At 32.3% G+C, this 21,697-nt stretch overlaps 2 protein-coding genes across 2 annotated transcripts in view; both read right to left on the bottom strand.

The window, feature by feature from the left end:
- The window catches only part of LOC141450440 (meteorin-like protein), a 55,652-nt gene that overhangs the window by 3,054 nt on the left and 30,901 nt on the right, over positions 1-21,697 (bottom strand). The window contains exons 2-5 of the mRNA XM_074120896.1: positions 3,591-3,842; positions 3,339-3,475; positions 2,681-2,737; positions 610-859 (exon numbers count right to left, since the gene is read on the bottom strand). Of these exons, the coding sequence (XP_073976997.1) occupies positions 610-859; positions 2,681-2,737; positions 3,339-3,475; positions 3,591-3,842 (696 nt within the window). The remainder of the gene's footprint in view (positions 1-609; positions 860-2,680; positions 2,738-3,338; positions 3,476-3,590; positions 3,843-21,697) is intronic.
- LOC141450437 (uncharacterized) overlaps positions 16,762-21,697 on the bottom strand; it is a 66,683-nt gene continuing 61,747 nt past the window's right edge. Inside the window, exon 17 of the transcript XR_012456109.1 lies at positions 16,762-20,041. The gene's annotated coding sequence lies outside the window, so the exon portion shown is untranslated. The remainder of the gene's footprint in view (positions 20,042-21,697) is intronic.

Here is a 21,697-nt window from a genome sequence, read left to right on the forward strand (position 1 = left end):
AAATGAATTCTGCAGCCAATTCAAGAATTTCAGGTAATTTATGGTATAAGAAACTAGCCTAATCGAGCGCTAAATAAAATAAGCCCACTTCTCTATATCCTCTATAGATTTCTAAAAAGAAGGGCGTTGGATTAAATATTTACACATTTTTTTTTTTAATTTAGACGTCAAAAAATTCATAGATAGAAGCTTCGAATTACATTTGGAAGGATTATAAGTGACGAGCCAGAAATCAGGAATTCTGATTTCATGAATGCAAAAGATGTATCAGTTAAAGCAGCAGGAATGACTACGCTAACACATTCGCTGAAGAAAACCTAAAGGAAAACCTGGGAATGGACAAAATGTTCACCCATTGCTATTTTCTAAAACCCATCTTTCCAATAGTTAAAGTACATAAAATTTGGTTCGCGTTTCTAAATATAAAATAGCACATTAACATTTACGTTAATTTAACGTTTTGCAGATTAGAAGAAAAGACCGCTTGAATATTTTAAGGAGATTTCAGATTTAAAGCAGTGATAGGATTAAGACAATTTTAAACCCTGGTGGACCAAACATTTAAAACTTTAACTTGAAAGAAATTTTATTATTAGAAATTACACTTACCTAAGTACCAGTTGCCCTAATTTCCTTCTTGCCATAATCACTAGTTCTCCATCACCGTGTTGCGCTCCACAATGGCGGCCAACTTGAACAACCTCAGTTTGACCGGTCTTATAATCTTCTAGATCGGTAAGAATTTCATTTTCTTCACTTGGTGGATTCCATCTTCGCAATATTTTCGTAACACTTATGTAAATATCGGAAACATCCGTGTCTTCAATTTGTTCAACACGTTGTATTATCCCTCGGGTTACTGGTACACAAACAGAAAATATTTTACTTTTAAAATGGGTCTAATAATTTTTTAAATTTTAAGTAAAAACTGAAAAAAAAGTATATGTCAAAATTACTAAGAGGTCTTCGACAGATAATTTCTTATGTGTTCTGAGGGGATGCTTATGTATTTGAAAAAATATCTCAAGGAGATCTCAAAAATCAGAAGTTCAAAAGTTGATATTTTTCATTGTAAGAATGAAAACTTATTACGAATGGGGATGAACCCATTATGAGACTGATCTCAATTATGTAAAAAGCGGCATTAAAAAAAAACTGATGACCTGTAAATAACAGTTCATTTAAAAAATGTTGATTAGGCATTTGATCTATTTACTGGAAAATTAAATTGCGTTTTTGTATTAAGGTGAACTAATTGCAGCCTGAAAGTTAAGCAATGATAAAAAAGTTAGTGTATGTATTAAGTATGATTGTACTTTTACATTTATTTATTTAAGAGAGATGAGAAAGTTAAATTAGAAAAACAATTGCCAGAAACTAAGATAAGTTAAATAGCTTATTAAAGAAGTAATACAAACTTCCAAAACCGTTATTCAAGCATAAATAACTTATGACTTAAAAGAGAAGTTACTGGTGAATTACTACTAAGATAGAACCAAAGGTTTCCAATTATTGTCTTAACATTATGAATATAAGGTGATAATGAATAGTTAAAAATGTAATTTGACAATTTGTTGACAGTAAATATCTACCATAGAAGAAACAGTCTAGTGCATTCTCATGTTTGTATATGACGAGTGCTTATATTGCAATAAGATATGATGCATTTAGGAGATATGCAACTCGTGGTATCTTCTTGTAACAATCTTTCAACCTTCATCTCTTTCATTTCGTATTTATGCAAGGTTTAGTAAAAAAAATTCTACGTATTGGGGATAACTATACTTATAAATGTGTGTTACATATAGTTGAAACTACTGTGTAATAAGATATAATTAATTATAGAATTTTTATTATTGATTATTTAATGTATTTAAATATGCCCGCCGATAAAGACAGTAGAATAACGACATTATAAAGACAAAAATATATTGATACATAGAATACTGGTTTTCAGTAAAACTAGCTGCGATTTAAGAATTATTGTATTAAAGGAAACTTAGAATTATTTCTGAAATTAAATTTAAAATAATGGAAACAAATTAAAATTAATCTTTCCGTATCAATCATTAGCAATTGATTCGGGTAACAACGATGCGGATAAGCTGCAAGAGTTTTGATCAAAAATGTATAATTTAAATGATAACCCACGGAGGTTGGAGAGAGAAAGTGCCATCAGCGCTGCATAAATAAGCCGAGTAGTTTATACCGTTTCCTGAGAGTCGTTACCACTAATTTTGTGTAAATCAGTAAGTTTCAATCTTTTTAACGTCAGCTTGGCAGACAGATTGCGTTCCGTGTAGTGTAAATTGATTATTGTATTCTTTAACTTTGTAACTGTCGAAAAAATAAGTTTCTTTAATTATTATTGTTGTTAATAAGCAATCATAGCGCTTAGCATAATGACATGATTACTTGGGTATTTTTTTCTTATAAAGGAAACTCAAAATGCTTTTGCAACAGAGAATGTTTTCACGGATTGCTCAAATATGCAAAATCAATGCAATAGTTTAGATCTGTTATTTCTCTGATTAAAATGCTTTCATTTCACATTTTTTTCAAATTCAATGCCCATTTCAGTAAATAATCCTTTTACGTACACTTGCTTAGACAAGTACGAAAGACCATATGTCTCATGCACAATAAAAAAAAAACTACTGGAAAAAAGAATCTTTCTTACCTAATTCGCTAGTACAGTACGCATGTGTCATTTCCTCTTTTGTACATGGCCTGCACTCTGTAATAAGAAATGGAAAAAAAACACACAAATTAACAAATGCTGCGAACAATAAACAAGGATTTATAACACAAGCAGACAATATCATGTACACGCTGCAATTGTCTAGAAAGTAACTAATTACTTAAACAATCCTTTAAGAAATGGAATGCAGACTTATATATATATATCGTCGCCTAAGAAGTGATACCTCGTAACTAGAAAATATCAACTTTACAGGAGAAGGAAAAAAACAGGATATAAAATTCATTTTAAGGCATACAGTAATTCTTCTTTCAATATTAACTATTAGTGTGACTGTCGTCTTGAAAGTGCATGATTGAAAAGAAATTTTTTTTCAACATTTATTTATTTTTTCAACATTTATATATAAAAATGTAATTTTCGTTGAAATTTTAGTTACGAGGTATCACTTCTTAGGCGACGATATATAACTAGAGACCGGGTTTTAAAGAAGAATCTAAAATGGACATGTTTAATACCTTCTACTACTACAAATGGTATGTACACTCTATAATAGTTTCTGCAACTAGTTATTTATTGTTTGGTAGTAGTAGGGGAGTAAATATGGTTTAATGATACCTTTCAAGATATTTCTTACCTTCGTATGGGTCGTATGAAGCGTCCTTGGGTAAAGATTGAAGGTCGTAAGCAAACTCGGCGATCTGTTTTTGCACTGATGTCTCCTCAGCAGCTTCTACATATAAAGCTACTTGGCCGCCTCGACTTTGTACACATCTGTTTTTAAAAAAAATCTTTAAGAAGTATTTTAAACTTAATAACTATAATTAAATGATTTAAATGTTACATTTTTGCTAATCTCATAATACAATTTGTAAATGAGAAATTTTACCTGACTGTAGGCCGATCCGATTGAGGATGCGGTGAATACAGTTTGTTTAGTGACCTTGTCCCTTCTAAATAGATAGAAGCAGGCATTGCAATTTGTGGTTGAGGCCTTAGGCAAGCTCTGAACTCTCGGCCGGAACTGCCTAATCGCAGCAATACTCTCAACGCTCCTCCTGGGTAAGTCCACTTTATTTTGCCTTCGCTGCATCTTAAATATACCGGTCTTACTCCGCGGCGCTCTCCTCCGCTCAGACCACTGAAAAAAAAACCAAAAAAAATATTGCAAATGAAAAATTGTACGACCAATTATTATTATTAACGGTGAAAATTGCTGCTTACAAAAAAATACAACTTTAATTGGGTAAAGGCAGCTACAATACCACAAAATTAAAGACAAATTAAAAACATTATTATTAAGTAAAATACAATTGTTAGACCAGTCAATATATATTTCCTATGTACTCGGTGTAACTATCACATTGCAAGTGAAAACCTTTCCTAAGACTTTTAATAGGTGGCCTAAATTGGTTGTTGACCAAAAAGAAGAGGATGATTATCTAAGCGAAAAAAATCACTTAGAAAAGTAGGTGCATGAACTGCAAACTAGAATTAATACTAATTCAATTAAAAAAAAGTTTTTGCTCCAAGTATTTATTTTTTGTTCAATTTAAGATCAATGGTGCTAAGATAGATTTCTCTCGGTAAAGACAACACAGTGGATAACGACATAAAGGGGCTTCTAGGACTAGAAATCTAAGATGAGCCAGTTGGATTCGAAACTTAGAAGTTAGAATATTGGTAGGAAAGTAATCAGAGAGCTTTAAATCTTCATTTGAGAGTGCTTAAAATGAAACAAATCTCAAAAATGAGTTTGTCCCAAAATATACTTCAGATTTGATTTTTGTTCTAACAATCTAACATTTTGGTTGAAAAAAACCTTTCCTGAGACTGCGCATTTACAAGTAGAAACGTTAGTTAGCTCTAAATTCATTCTAAGTGAAATTGAACAGAGGAGAACGCAAATAGTATTCCAATTAGAAAAAAAAAAAATCAAAGGTAAAGAAATTCAAAAATTCACAGACTGACAGATATTTGACAAAGTATAATTTTTTTTTATTTTTAAATGGCCATACACTTACCCAAAAGTGGGGAAGCAAGTGATAAAAAAAAAGTACCGGCTTTGAAAAAAAAAAAATCTCTTTTGTCGAGATAGAAGCAGACATTTCTTTCCACTCCTAAGTTGTCCTTCCCGAAAGCAAGAGCGCGACAAAAGAACAATAAATCATTTTTAATAAGATTGCATATGAAAGAGCTCTGTGAAGGATGAAACTACAACACCAGAATATGGAAAAGAAATCTTCGGCTTAAAAAAGAAAGAAAAAGAATCTTAGAATAAGAACCAGACGGAAATGAGGTGATCTGTGAAAGAGGAGAGTTGTATTAGGATGATGAATGGGGGTAAAGAATGGATTATTGTTAAAGGAGTAATAAGAGATGCGAAGAGAAATCTAGTAGTAGCATTTAGTACTACTTAGGGATCATCACCACCTGACTGTATCCTCATTCCTTCGTAAAAGGGGACGAAGTTACTGGTGGGGGACCTTCTGATGTTTTGTCTGTACTTATAACAAAAAAAGAAACCCTAGTTCAATATGGTGAACAAAATTCCATCTGGTATTATTTAAGGTGTTTTCTTTTGTTACCAAACGATACTGGCCTTGGTTTTTGTTTTTTTTAATCAGCTTTACTACTTCCTAAACCTACATATTAAAAAGTAAACATTATTTATACATGTGAGCATCCAGATAACACAAAATAAATAATGAAATATAGAGAAAGTTAATGGGCTGAATGATATGAAAGAAAATAGAGAGACTCGAGTGAAATCTTAAGTGCACTACACTGCATTTGTTTAGAGTATAAGATAAGGAAGGTGTATCTGGTACATCAATCAATGAGTTCAACATTATGAGAAGAATCAGAGAGAACATTCAGTATAACATTATTCAACCTTTCAATACGGCTATCCAACTAAAAGGCCATTCGTCTTTTTGTTCTCATTTCGAACTGACTAATTTTTTTTTTTCTCCTAATACTTGGAAATGAAAAAAAAGCAATTTGTTGTTCATACTTGTAGTTTATTAGGGGTGCATTAAAATTAAAGAATAATCAAATTATTACCAATAGATATTAAATTTCTAGAATGATATTTATGAGGCAAGTCAAGTGAAACTTATTCTTCATATTTTTTTCCTTTTAAAAAGATTTTATTTCCTAATGAGGCCATTATCAAACGATACATGATGCGATTATGCTTTTCTTAAATTTCTATTTAATTACTTATTAATTTTGCGATAAATAAAATGCTAAATTAATAAACCTCTAGCTCAACAAACATTAAATTGTTGTTTATTATTTGGATACAGATTATGTATCTGAGAACATGTATCTAAGCATTGTCTTAAATTTTGTACAAAAAAAAAAAATGACAGAAACAAACAAATAGGATTAATTGTCTTATAGTCCATGAATCAAGTAGGTTCAGCAGTTCAATATTAAACAGCATAAAAACTTAATGTCTTTTTTATCAACAATTTTAAGGATTAACCATAAATAACTTGAAGATTAGAAGTTAATTTCACAAAATAATAACATAAAAGGTGTCTCACAAAGAAATGTTATTGGTCTTTCATTCACTATTGAGAAGCAGGAAGCTGTACTTTAAATTTCAGGCATCATATTATTTTCTTTCTCTCGTATCTTCAATCAAATCTTTCTTCTTCATAGGGTAATTGAACTCTGGAGATTATTCATATCATTAAACTGACTCGCTTGCGCATTGCATTAACATTAAAGAAGCCAGAAAAGGCGACGGTAGACTTCAATCATGACTGTAAAAAGAAATTGAAAAATGATCCTGATATGTAAGTGACACGGCTAGACAAATAGCATAAAACACATTCTACAACGTAAACAGTGATTTGTAATCTGCACTAAATATGACTGGCTGACTGGTTAAACCACTTTACCATATGGTATATAAAATATATATACAGACTAAGATCGGTGGGCGGGTAGCGGTGGGTGCAGACAGGTATTTAGAGACCATCTGGTCTATACAATTATACGCCACTGCATATCTGATCTTCGTTTAAGAACAAAAAAAAAAAAATGCACACGCATATGATCTATCTTGTAAAGTACAAATCAAAAAGAAAGTGGCTCTTTGTAAGGCCGACTTTAGCAGGTGGTTTCTGTAGACCCTTTTGTTCCTTCCTAATCTATAATGACTGGCTTCCTAACATGTAACAAGCATTACACATTTTCCTAAAAATTTTGGGCAATCTTTAGCAGAATTTTGTTTTTTTTATTTGAAGCAAAAATGATATAAATAAGATTTGAATTGAACTTTCAGGCATTCTAAGAAAGAATTGAGAGTTATTTCAGATTTAATGCTATTGCAGACATCACGTAGCTCGGGAAGCTAGACCACTTTTCATCATGCCTTTTCACTAGAAGAAAATCTATCAGAGACTAGTTTGTAGAGACAGATTTCTAGTCCAGGATGTCTGCTACCTACACTTCAGTCATTTAATAAGGGGGCCATGTTTTTTATTATACTTGTGTAAATATTTAACAATAAAGGGAGTTGATTAATCCATTTTTTTACACAACAAGATGGAAAGACAAATATTCATTTATAAGGAACGATTGCTAATAAAGAACTGGCGAGTAAAACTGATAGGAAAGTACTATGCACGGGCACAACATTTTTCTGATGTTTGGCGGACTTCTTGCTCAACTTGAAGTTAAATTTATTACGAGAGCAAATTTATTTATTGTTAAGAGCAAATTGTAAAATAAACGTCTGTCTATAGATGAGAAGGGTCGAACACCATAGCCCTAGATATTGTATATACTGGTTAGTGCAGCGTACGGTATCATGTCCGCCCGCCGTTTAAAGTGGCTCTATTCGAATAGTGGTGTAGCACGATAACGCTAATCGGTCACTTCCCCATCTCACTTCCATTTGGTAAGCATCCCGGGGCACGGCTATTTGTCGTCACCAATCATCAACCACTCATCTAACTACTATTGGGACCCCTGTTGTGTTTTTGTTGATATCTATAAGGGGCTATTTTTCAATTACATTCTTTAAATTATTTTATTTTTTTACAAACCCAAATAAAAAACTTGTTATTAGCCCTTCCGTCTCCCCCCCCCCCAAAAAAAAACATTGTAAAGCAGCTCTATAATTGTTTAAAAGATATACTTCTATATTTGGTAAACACTGAATACGAAAGATAAATTACATAGTGAACTGTGTGGAAGTAGGGCTAAATTGGTGCAAAATGTTTGGGAGAGAAATTCATGGCCCGCAAATTATTATTTTTAACCAGGGATTGTTACTGGATAAAGGATGGATGCCAGAGGCTAAATAAATTCGTCGAGTATAAGCTGGTAAACTGTAGGCCATAAAGTGCTCTTTTATTTGGCACTCCCATGACCGCTTAAAGAGGTTACTTGATGGAGGTCGCCATCTAACGGGGAACATAAGGTTCTTTCTTTCTTTTTTTGTAAATAATTCTCCTTAATTCGTTCTAAAACTGTTATCGTAATTGCAATAATAACTTGAGGCTATCATATTACATATAATTTTTAGTAAAACTGATGTAAACATTAATGTGCAATGAAATGGAAAATATTCTAACTTCTTTAATCACTACACTTTTGCTTACTTAAAGTATTGAAATGATGTCAAATTTTCTAAATACGTTTTGAGCAATTTCAACATGATTTCAGTGCGCGTGTGCATGACTAGAACATAGTATTAACTAAATATCTCAGATTACTGAAACTTGGTATTCGGTTTTATTAACAATGTTGCTTCTTACATAAAAGTTTTAGCTGAAATCCTTTAAATGGAACTACGACTTTACTGAAGCAATTTTTCAGTTTTTTTGTTTATTCTAGTAAGTGGCAGCAACGACTTTTGAACAAGTTTATATTCTATTTACCCAACTAAGATTATACTTATATTGTAATATTTTCTCGGGAAAATTATTTTTTGCTGAGTTTGTAGCAAAAATATGCCCACACCTTTCAAGATATTTTTTTTTAATAGTATGTCAAAGATCTAACATAAATAGTATCGGGTAAAAAGTATTCCACCATCATTATTTCCTTCTAGGGAATAAGTTGGTTGAGTGATTGCTTAAAGAAAACCTTTAAGCTTACAGGATAGTTAAACTTAGGATGGAAGATTTGCGAGGAATCGGTCAAATAAAACAACTCGTCTTTTTGCCAACGTTTCGACAAATATATTGTCTGTCCTCTTCAGGGCGTGGCTATGCGGGTTGGTTGAGTTACAGAAACTGTAAATATCCAGGCCCTGAAGAAGACAATATATTCATCGAAACGTTGGCAAAAAGACGAGTTGTTTTATTTGACCGATTCCTCGCAAATCTTCCATCCTAAGTTTAACAATTTGCGGTCACGAAAACTATATATTCATATTTACAGGATAGTGTTCTTGAAGTGAAGTTTAAGTTGAAAGAAACGTACGTTACACAAATTTGTAGGCAAACCATAATATACCGAGTGTTAGCACGGTATCTCCAGTCTGTGCCCTATTAGCCCCAGGGAATACACACCAGTTCTTATTCTTGATAACAGAGCATTCCCCTCTGTTAGCATCCAGTGTATACCTCTCTACATTCGTCTTTTAAAATTTTCATCTAGAGAAAAGTTAATAGTTTTGTCGCAAGTTTTAAGTTAAATTAGTTTTCAAGTTTACTCCATTAAAAACAGATCAGAAAACTAAGGCAGGTTTTTTTTGCATTCCATTTTATTTTTAAATTTTTTTTTATTAAAACTGAATAATCAACCTCAAATATTCTTATAAAAATATTAAATTCGTTATATCACCATCCATTGTACTCTCTTATAACATCTGTAAAGCTCAAATTACACAAGAATATTTTAAATTTTATAATAAATTTAATTGTCCACTAATGTACTAAAAGTATCCAAATCTATCTTGAACATATAAATATAATATTCATTTTCACAACTAAATGTTTAAAATTTTTCAAGATATCAAGTAAAACTTCGGTTAATCAATTTGATGTAGACCCCTGGGCAGGATTCCTCGATATTCCTTAATATAAATGATGTCAGTTCATGGAAACTGAAATACGACTCTAATATAATTAGAGCTTTACTTTATTAATTTCTATTTTTCTGAGTCTCCAAACGGGGATACTCTGGTTTCAGATTTTATAGAATCAAGAGATTTACAGAGGTCATTTTCATTTACCATTATAGCAGATACGATTTTCAGAGATTGGTTTATCCATTTTATTAAAAAATATTTGGACCTCCACCATCACTGTTTGGCCTCCAATTACTATTCTATCTAATTCGATATTTGTTTTTACGTTAATTCGAATCTTTAATAAATATTTAACTTCGATAATTTAAAAGACTAAACTATATATTCAAAATATCTTTGTCTGCAATTCATAATTAGTTTGGTGTCACTTTTTAATAAAGAGGCAATTTCGTTTTAATACAACTGTCCTACCGGACAGTTTTAATGTTACCTACTATGTTAATTGAGATAAGCGCTCATCAGCTTCCGGGCAATGTTCTCTCTTAGGAATGATAATTCTCTTCAAATTAATTCGATATTTATTATTGAAGTTATTCATTGATCCTGAAATAAGCAAAAAAGTGAAAACAAGTCAAATTTGATAGGTAATTAATAAATACAAAGTTATAAGATACTATGTAAAATAACTCAACTAAATGGCAAAACCCTATCAGGAGATGACTTTGATTTGAGGCCGATATTACCGCGTAGTGGTTGGCAACGCAAAAAGATTCCGCTAAATCTTGTAACCAACACCTTATGTAAGTAGCTGGCTGAACAACTTTAGGAGTAATTTTGAAGGCTCGGATCAAAAAACAAAAAAAAAACACCAGGCTTTGCTCAAGGGCAAACTCCAAATAATTTATGCTCTCACAATAAAGAACTATAGAACCGGATTCCAATTCTGCCATTGGAAATATTGAATAATTGCCACCCAATGTACGACAGTCTACATTAAATAAAAATACATATCTTTTGTAATGTTACGCCAGTTGTTTATTTTCTCTTTTTTTTAATGGACAATCTTATTTTATTTTGTTAATGTTAAAAACTTTGATTTTTGAATTCATAATTTATAAAGAATGTCTGACAGGCAATAATAGTATTTCTGCCGCTCCTTTAAGTCTGGTTACATAACCAAATGGAATTACTTCAACCTTGTCATGCGTGCTATAAATATATTAGGCTCTTTCTGCTATTTGCTATTTAATACTTTATTTTATGATGATTTAGAGCGCGCAACATGCGAGGTTATTGGTGCCCGGAGCTTTTCTCAATACACTGCCGGCTTCCGGACAGTGTATTCTCGTTACAGACAACACTGTCCATCGCCGGACTGTGAGCTGTAAGAAGTTCCTAGGAAGAGAAAATCTAAGGGTCAGCAGCTGGATTCGAACCCAGAATCTCCTCGTGGGAACCCAATACGCTAACCGCATAGCTAAACCCTTCCCTTTTAATCTTTATTAAATTGCATTCATAAGTATTCAGATTCATCATATAGAAATAAGTTCAAAAGGTGGAAATTCAATCGAATAATAATTTATAACAAAACCTTCTCAAAAGAAGCCTTCATTATTGATGTTTTCTTCCACTGATTAATTGAAATTGACCAACATAATAAAGAGGGTCAATCTTGTTTAGAAGGCAGACTGATTGTAGAGTTAGTTGTATTTTATTCGAGGGTAAATTAGTCTTAATTAGACTCAACTTTTCTGCTGACGTCACAAATATAAATACTCAATTTTTATTTGATATTAAGTAACCATTACATTATTCACTTCAATGCAACAAATATCTTTGCCTTCCATTTTATTTTAAAGGTTACTTAAATCTAGCAAAAAAAATTGCAAGAATAAACGTTATGATTTATGGAATAAACGTTTACTTCCTGCGAACCTGAACACACATTACTAGTCTCGTTGACAAACATCATGTCATTCTGGTCTACATTACTGTCTTCGCTTGAACAGAACTCTACTCGTTTGATTGTAAAGGCCATAACAGTTGTTTTTTTTAAATTTGTAATCAACGTGAATTAAGCAGTGGTTAGAATAAGTATTAATACAAGAAAGCATATAACCAAGTCCTGCTAAGAAATTTATGCCTTTGTTTTGATTTGATTAAAGTAATATCACAGACAAATTCTCCGTGAGTTACAATAACCAACGCACTCATACACATCAGAGAGAAAGAAACACAAAACAACTACCCTGAACAATATCACAAATATTAAATATAAGTAGAATACAAAAATATCTTCAAAGAAATTGTTGAGAACTTTAAAGTTTTGTAAGAAACGTCGGTGAGCTCGTAGCGTCGACTTAATTATTTAAAACAAATTAAGAGACAAACAAAAGATACAATTAAACATAAGAGTGAACCAAGAAAGGAACTGTAATCCTCTGCTGAGAATACGATGGCCTACAGCTATTCTTCAGGAATGCCGCCACTTAGTTGGGAGTGATTTAAAAAAAAAAAGTAAAACCATTTGAAGAATGTCTGCCCATTATGATCTGAAAAAAGGTCATTAACATTCTTGACGAAATAAAAACTGTAACAAAGATTAGCACAAAGTTTCGTAATGATAAAGTTTGCTGCTAATTGCTATCAAATGATATCTACTAATTACCTAAGTACATTTGTAAACCATCTCTTAGTACACTCTCATATACTGGGTATACATATTTTTTTTTTTTTTTTTTTTTTGAAAGGTATTTACGCGTAAAAAACAAAAACAAAAAATCCTTATGAGATTCATTAGGAGGTATAGTGAGAGTGAACCGGATGTATTAAGATTCCAATTACTATTCAGATCAGCTGTCAACAGACGTGTATCTTGTGAAACAATAGGAAGCTAATTATGCGGACTGCAGTCTAGCGGTAACAAAGAAAATAACTCCTGACATTTTCTTTCTTACAAGACGTGACTAATATTATATTTTGTCGTCACTTTACTACACTAAGGTGTAACAAAAATTCCCATATTGAACTGTATCAAATTCAACAGGTATTCACAAATATTTTTCCACTTTACGGTGCCTACATAAAACTGTTTATTCTATAGAAACTATTTTAAAACGATTTAACGAGTTATGTTAAAAAAAAAAACAAACTTGCACTTCGAATGTAGAAGCTTGGAAACGGCCATGAAAGGACCGTTTAGAATTATGGGTTGCGGCTAAGATAGAAAATAGAATGGAGGCTACCTCTGGGTATCCATAACGTTTCTGACTTACAGCATTAAATAAATATCTCACGCAATCTATTCTTATTACATATATATAAAACCAAGTTGCTGAAAAGATTTGGAATGAAGGCCATCCAACGAGGACCATCATGAGAGAGTTCCTAAATAAAGGATACCGATGATGTGAATTCAAAGATCGCCCTTTGCTTATTATTTTGGTCAGGTGTTGCTATAGACGCTTCAGCATACATGCAGGATTCGAAGGAAGAATTTGGGAAAGGTTGTGTATAAGTGGATGGTTGAGTTGGGGCAATTTGAAATGAAGTTTAGTGTAACGGAATTGGGCTAGGTCAAGAACAAATAGATTGTTTTCATGGTAGAGTGGATTGCCTCATTGCTGACACAGAAAGATTATTAGGATTTTAGTTTGGAGGAATTAGGTACGGTTAAGGTTGAGCCCCTTCTTGGCTGGTCCGTAACTTCCAAGTCCGTAAGCCTAAATTGGGGATAAATGGGTTGTCTAGAGTTTCTTTTTGTATAGTGAATTTGAATCGTTTGACAAGTAGATCATTCGGTAACGTAAGTTAAGTTTCTATCGCTTGAGCCTGGATATACTCGAAGGTTTCAGGAGAGGCGCTTGTCTTGGTGCAATCCGAGATATCGAACTTTCTCGATTGGAGGGATAGGTGTGTTCAGATACATGGCAAGTATCTTAAGAATTGATAATTAAGGTTATTTAGTAAGTTTTGCTAACTTTGACGACCTTCATTCTCTAATTACGAAACCAGGGTTTGTGTATTTGAAAGTAGATCGGATGGCAATTATAGAATCTAAATTATAGGTCAAGATGGCTGTATCATCGTCTCTCTGCAGAGACTTGAAAGACAAAAAAGAGGGGCGATGAATATATATCGGCACAAAAGGTACTTCTTGCACGAAGGGCTAAGGTAGTATTTTAGTCAAGTATACTGCTCATTACGGTAACTATCTCCAGATGGTTCGATTCTCACACGACCATAATGCAATGAAAGTAATTCAAATAGAAAATATGATGGATGCGACTCTCAATAAGATTACCAAAATATTTCAAACACAGAAAACTTAGATAAAATAAAATAATTTAATTTTTAACTTTTTTTAGTAGATTTATTGTCTTATTCCAATTTTAATATGTTTGTAAAAGATTTTTTAAAAATGTGCAAAAATGGAAAGTGTGTCTCATTTAAAGTTATGAAAGTGGAATATAAGTTTGTCTTAGGAATATGTCTAAAAATAATTATTAATAGCATAGTAAAGTTTGAGAAGCATTTAAATTACAACTTCTAACTGAAGCAGTTAAAAAAAAATAAAACTTATATCTCCCTATAATTCTGGATCCAGTTTAACAGGTGATATTTGCATATTTAACCAATCATGCCACCTCCCATTTAATAAGAAATAACAAATCAATTTCTCCTAAAACAAAACAAAAAAATCTTTTAAGAGAATTATTTCTTAACTATTTTCCTTCTAAGAATAATAACATTAAATGAGCCAATCAAATTGAACGAAGGACAAGGATTTATTCAAGATAGTAATTATTTTAAAAGAGTCAAATGATGATCTTTTTTAAAAGATTTTTAACGGTGACTTAGGTTTAATTATTGGCATTAAAAGCAAACTATACCCTATTAAATCCTACAAAATCATTATTTGAATGGCTAATTGTTTAAAATCTTTTTTACTTTATAGTCAGCAAAGAGGAATTTGTGCGATTGTATTATTTGTTTCAATAAAAGTGGCACGATCTGAATCAGAAAACATGTATTTGTAAGTAAATGTGTTTTGCGTTAACTACGTATTATACACATTAAAACGAGAAAGCCATGGAAAATTCAAGCAGAAGATACCAAATATAAAACTACTTAAGGGACAATACAGCAAAATAAACCTCTTATCGATTTGATCAGGTAATAAACAATAAAGAAACGACGAAACCTGTAATAAAAAAGGGAGAAAATGTTCTTAAGAGGATACGCTACTAATTTTGAGTAACTTATAGTCCACCGCCTGGAAATAGGGTATAAAAAAGATTAACTCACCTAAAATAAAATTCTAATTTTTTCCTTCAGTTACTGCAGGGCTTTAACTTCGGTAACTTGAGATACTTTTTTTGTACAAGAAATCTTTTCATTAAGGTTCCTGTTTCCACACCACTTCTTAATTTCTCAGTTTTCATATAACTTCTTTTTTTTTAGGTTAATTTATGAATTATTGAAGCAGTGCTGCAAAGCAAGAGTCAGGTTTTTTTTTTAAAAACATCTGGTGGTGAAATATGAGACTTTACAGTCAACTTAATTATAGGTATGACACAACTTAAGGACATACATTAACTAAATAAAAACAAATAATTACGAATTAAGTTTGTAAATATAAAAACTGAATTTGAGATAACCACAAAACTATAAATATTTGAATAGTTTTGACGTAAATATAATCCAAAATTTGGGGTTACCCCTTAGTAGAGAATTTCCAAAAAGGTTACCGAGCTTGGTGATAGATATTTATTACAATTAATCTTGGAAAGGCCATATATTAAAAATAAATGAGTTCATTACCATAATGGCTATGTGCAACACAAAGATCATTAAAAGCACCTATAACGGAACTATTGGAGTTTAAATCTCAATTAATTAAAGTGATACAATACCATAAAGTTCGTCTTAAAGCACAGGACAACAGAAGGAAATAGGCGAATGCAACCTGTCTAAGCAATTAATGTGTTTTTTGGGCAGAAGATGCCTTCCAATGTGATGATGTAAGGAAGTAGGAAAGAGCTTTCTTTATCCAACTAGGAATATGAAACACGGCCTATGGTGTTCAGGCGGTGACTAAAACCTATAAAAGGACATTGTTTTCTATTAAAGTTTATAAGTCTAATTACCATGTTCCGGTACTTTAGTTTTCTTTTTTCATGTTTTATTTGTGTCTACTTCAAGTGAGGAGTGCCAACATTTGAGGTCAATTTCGGTGCCTTTTTTCAGTGCACTGCCGGCTTCCAGGAGTGAGCTGTAGGAAGGTTCTAAGCAGAGAAAATCTAAGGGTAGGCAGCTGAACTCGAACGTGGGAATTCATTATAGGTTAAACACTGAGCTATTCCCTTCCCTTCTTGCATTAACTGGCAAATAACTGTAGCCTAAATCCTAAATGCCCCAACAGAAAATACCCAAACCAATACATATGTATAAGGTAAATACAAAGAAGTTGCAATAAAAATTAAAAGTATGAGGTCCTGCTGACATTTTTGCAGTAATCCATCATTTTGCACAGTTTAGACAATTATAAATTACCCAACAAAATGAGTTTTAGGGAGTAATTATAGCTATTATTTCCACATAAATGTCAAAACGAAAATTGTCTTATCAACTCATTAGATTTAAATACTAGTACATAAACCTCTATTACAGTACCAATTAAAGATGGGTTTAATAAGAGCTAATAAATATTATTTAATGATTGCAATATTTCAAGTAAATAAATAAAATTTGAAAGATAAGAAGCTTTACAAACATAACTTGACAAATATCACCAACAATTCTAGGATAAAGTTGACCTAATTTTAATTTAAAATTATTAAAATATTTCTCGAAGAACAACACTAAACTCTTTCTAAACAAGTGAAATTATGTACGCGTTATTCTTGTTTAACAAGTTTGTTGCTTTTGGGAACGTTAAGATTTAGTTTGTGTGTTCTCGTTTGGTAACGGTGCGGGTATGTCATGCTGCGCCGCTGATTTCTAGAGACAACTTGGAAAGGAGAGAGCCACATGATATGCTAATACTTCAAGTGGAAACAAAAAAATAAAATTAATTAAAAAAAAGCTTAAAAAAAAAAAAGTTGCATGAGGCCACTTACAGAACTGACCGCACAAGCATATGGACAAAGTTTTCGTTTTATGAATAAAGTCTCAAATTTCCCCAACATTATCCCGTCTACCGCATGATACATCTCTTTTTTTTTTTTTTTAAAGACAGATGTGGAAAAATTAATTAAATAAATAAGGACAAAAGAATTATAATAATAGCGATGAAGAAATATTTAGATTTAAGACTGCGAAGAACAATAATTTTTGGCAGGGGGAGGAGTGCATGTTGCAGTTCTCACACCGCAGATAGTTTAGGTTCTCTGAACTAGGAGAAGTTCTCCCTTGCAGCTTCCCGCTTTTTCTTAGAAAGCAAATGCAGAGTCAACACCATGTGAACTTCACAAAAGTCAAACCCCCGGAATCATTGCGTCCATAGCAGATGCTTTTTTATTTTGTTTTCAATGAATGTTAGCAGAGGAAGAATCCAAAATCGATTCGTAGTGACTCAAGACAATGGGGTGAAAACAAAAAAAAAGTTGGCAATTTTTGGATTTTACAAAATGGATGCTGTTACATAGCATTCCTTTTCGAATCGCACTCAGCTGAGTGAACAGCTGTTCATACAAACTGTTCAATTTATTGGACACGTTATAAATCAAGCTTTTTTATTCTATAATTTATTGTATTAAAAAATGTTCTAAACTATGCTTCTTTCATTTATTTCAACAAATATTGAAATTACTAAAGAATAGGATAAAATCATGGGTGTATTAGTAGCTCAGAATTCCTTTGCTTTCTGTTAAATAGGAACAAAAGTTCTATTGTTTCTTAAGAGATCTATCGGGTTTTTGAAAAAAAAAAATACTTTGTAATGACTGGTTGAGATGCTTAAGTTCGTAATAATAATTTTAGGTAAAGTTGAGTATACTTAATTCGTTTGGATCATTTTCAATTCTGAGGCGAGCCTGCACAGTTATTTTAAGGGGTAACAATTCAGTACTCGTCTAAGGTGACTCCAGGAGGTGGAATGTTGCCAGAATTGAAGTAAGAAAAGCTGAAGGAAACCTTCCTATCTTAGATATCAGAAGTAGTCATAAAATATCAATCATAAAAATTTCTTTCTTTGCAAAATTGCCAATTTAAAGGGAATCTAAGTTATTTTATTTTAATAGGTTATTATTTATTTATTACCTCAAACAATTATGTGAATAAAAATGAGGGCGCTTTACTTAAATGAAATAAGATTAATTTCACATGCAAATTGTGGTTTACGCTTTAAATTTCATGCATTTCATTTAAAATGAGACAGATTGCAAAATTGACTTTCACGCGTTAACAAAGACAGATCTCTTCGAGTTAAGTTCTGGTTTTTTCAACTGGTTAGTCTAGGCTAACAAATGCTAAGCCAGCATTTGTTCAAAAGTATTAAAGATATCGTGAGAAGTAGAACTTACAAATATATTAATGTAACCAAACCAATATATAATGTTTGACGAAAAAAAAGACTGTTGATAGCGTATTATGTTACTCAAGCAATCAACTATCGATTGGAACTTTCTTCCTCTTGATTACAAAATTTGCAATTTAAATTAGACATAATTTTTTTTGCAATAAAAATCAAATCTTTCACAAAATCGTTGTGAATACAGAATATATTATATTTATTCTATTTAAACAAGTTACAAACAATCAAATAAATGATAAATTAACACAAATAAATAATCCCAGAAAAAAGAGTAATTTTACTTAAATAAATAAATAAAATTGTTACAAAATAGATCAAAGAAATGTCTACATTTTATAATTTAATGTAATATCCTTTCTGAAACTGCCTTAGAGAGTGAATCATCAACTCGATTTTAACATTACATCACCCTGTTTAACAGGAAGGTTTTTGCAATAAATCGGTCCTCTAAAATTAGACTGCTATTACATAGGATACGATCTGGATACAGAGTTGGACTAGAGTTATGTACCTGGCATCCGGAGTTTTATCGCGAAGTTTCTAAGCGGACATTCACGTAATATGGAGTGTTCAGATCAATCTCGAACGGAAAGTCATTAACGGCAAATTTGTATGCACCTTACTCGGCAAGATGAGGGTAGAAATGACGACACAAAGAAGTGAGAAGGTAAAGAAAGTAAGAGATCCAACTCTCGAACGAAGAAATGCTCTAAATTCTCGTTTAAGGAATCAAAACCCTTTGTTTTGCACAATTTAAGTTTACAACATTTGGGAATTGCTTTCAGTAACTCAATTCCCTTTCTGATTGTAAGCAGAGCAATGCACACTAAACTATAGGGATGAATTTGCCAACGGACGAAAGAAATACAAAGAAGAAAAGAGTTGGTCGAATATTAAAACCTCCATGCTGAAAGGGTCAGGAGGTCTGCCGACTTATTTCCCCTGACTCCTATCGAATGATCGGGCACCCGAAAGAGTAAGACTATTGTTGGCTACCAATTCTCGCCACGACCACACTAGACTGACCGTAGGATAAGTTAGCTGTCCGAGAAGATGATTTCTCCAGAATTAATTAGGTTTTATCTTACGATCCTCATCTGCTAGACAGATGTAGCAACTAGGTCCGTCAGCGAGACTTTGGTTAGCTAGCCTAGACTTACCATGAGTGAAACTTTAGATTAATCGCCGGCTCCAATCCCTTCCTCTTTTCCTTCTACCACACCACCTCCTGACAGAAGCAGTTTAGCTTCCAAGCTTTTCCATCGGAATAAAAACTTCGTAAGGATTGCAGAAGCTGAATTTAGGATCAGTCCGCCTGTAACTAATCAGTTCCTAAGTAATGGGAGGCCCCTTTGCAGCTGTTTTGCTGGCTTCTTCTTCTTTTGGCCCGTGCTCTTCAAATACTTCTTTTTAAGAAAAATTAAAAACACTTCAAACCAGATTTTTTTGGTTAACAATTTAGAGGTCGCTTACAAACTTTAAAATGTTAAAGAGACATCAATAAGTTGATTATAGTTACGATTTAAAAAGTACAATACTTAAGAAGTTAAGTTATATCTAAGGTTAAAGAGGCGAGATTTCACAAAGAAGGTCTAAGAGCTTCTTTCCGTGCTAGAGAGGCTAGCTACAATAGCTACCAAGTTAATAATCGAAGTTTCGGAGACGCTGGTATGTCTTTGTTCACTGGTCGTCTGTTCTTCACTGCCTCTATAAGACTCCACCAGGAGTTCCTTTTTATTATTTTTAATAAAAAGTACCGTTTATTCACAGAGTTTTTTTTTTATCTTTCTTTATTCTCCAGCATCTGTTACATAGAATGTTAACTATTATGTAAGAGTTGTCCACGTTAGAAGGACATTTTTTCTTTTTTTAACCGATGGTCTACATAACTTGGAAAATTTAAAAGAAAACTGAGTGAAACACAAAAAAATAATAATTTTAGATAGATAATAACAATTAACTCAATGGTTGGTGTACTGGATTCCTAAGCGGAGATAGTGGGTTTGAATCCAACTGCCGGCCATAGATATCTACTCTACCTAGGACCCTCTAACAGCAAACTATCTGACGATAGTCACTGTTATCCACAAGGAATACTGTACGGGGGCTGGCAGTGCTCAGAAAAAGGCTACAAGCTCCCAAAACCACAGATGAAAATGGAAAAAAAAAACCCTAATAATTCTGTCACTTTTGTTGAAAGCTTTATTTAAACAAAAGAATTATTATTTTTCCTTAATTAGTTAGGAATTTAACAATAGTACGGTTAAGGTTTATTTGACGAGGGAAGAATACAACTAGCGTTACCTGGCAGAGTAGACCCATTAATCTTAGCCAGTAAAATTAGAACAACAATTCTTACCATCAAGGGTGAGCTCTCTCTTAGTTTTATTTTGAAGAAACTAAGTAAATGAAATAACAGCAGCAAGAGTAACTAGTGTGAAAGTTAGTAACACAATTCGATTATAGTTATAAACTTCAGATTAGTATAACTACAAAATAAACTTTCCTCTGCTAAAGTTAAACTTTCCTCTTACAGATGAGTAAGGTTAAATAAGGCACGAGTCTCGGGCCGCCCATTCAACTAATTGGACAAGAATAGAATTAACTGTTCCTTAAAAGGATAATAATGATTTGAATTCAGAACGTAACAAAAGCGTAACAAGACTGTTTATTTAAGATGTAAAATATAAACTTGGCTTGTTGTAAACAAGAATACTTTTTTAATATTTACAAAATAAAAAGACATCAAATGTTTCGTGGTATCCCACGTAGAGTAGAATAAAAAACTGTGTTTATATACTCGAATATGTTTATATATTCGAAATTGTAAGAGGTTCTTAAGAGGTTCGCGATCTAATTAATATCACTGTTTCTTTCTCTTACTGTAGTAAGAGAAAACATTTATTATAATAAAATTAGAATTTTCAAAGGAAATATCAGTTTTTGAGGAGCACATAGAAAAAGTGTGAGAATCTGTCTGTCTGCTACCAGTCCGTATACACCGAGAAACAAAAACGAAAACTCGCATTATACGTACGTATCATTCGACAGGTCGCTACAGTAAAGTAAAACTGGTATAAAACCTTTGGAAGGGGGAATATTTTAAAGAAACATATGTAACTTATTTAGTGTTAAGATTTCATTATTTAGGTACTACATTAATACATACTACTTACTAATAAAGTAATATTTAACAAATAAAAAAAAATAATAAAGAAATTAAGTAGCGCTTCGTTTTTTGTTCTGCTTTTTAATGTAACCGTACCATATGTTTAAATACATCCAACAGTACCGGATGTTAATATAAGTAATATCAATTAATAATGATGCTGTTGTAACCACTAACGTATACGCTACACAGTTCTAGATTTGTTAATGTTCTTGAAGGTAGTAATTGGTTAGTAGGTAAAATAACTCGAAAAGTTATCTCGCTAATATTCATCGGAATATGACCAGCCCC

Source organism: Rhodnius prolixus, unplaced genomic scaffold, assembly GCF_049639745.1.
Source record: "Rhodnius prolixus isolate KJV_2025 unplaced genomic scaffold, Rpr scaffold_2, whole genome shotgun sequence".
Classification (NCBI taxonomy): domain Eukaryota; kingdom Metazoa; phylum Arthropoda; class Insecta; order Hemiptera; family Reduviidae; genus Rhodnius; species Rhodnius prolixus.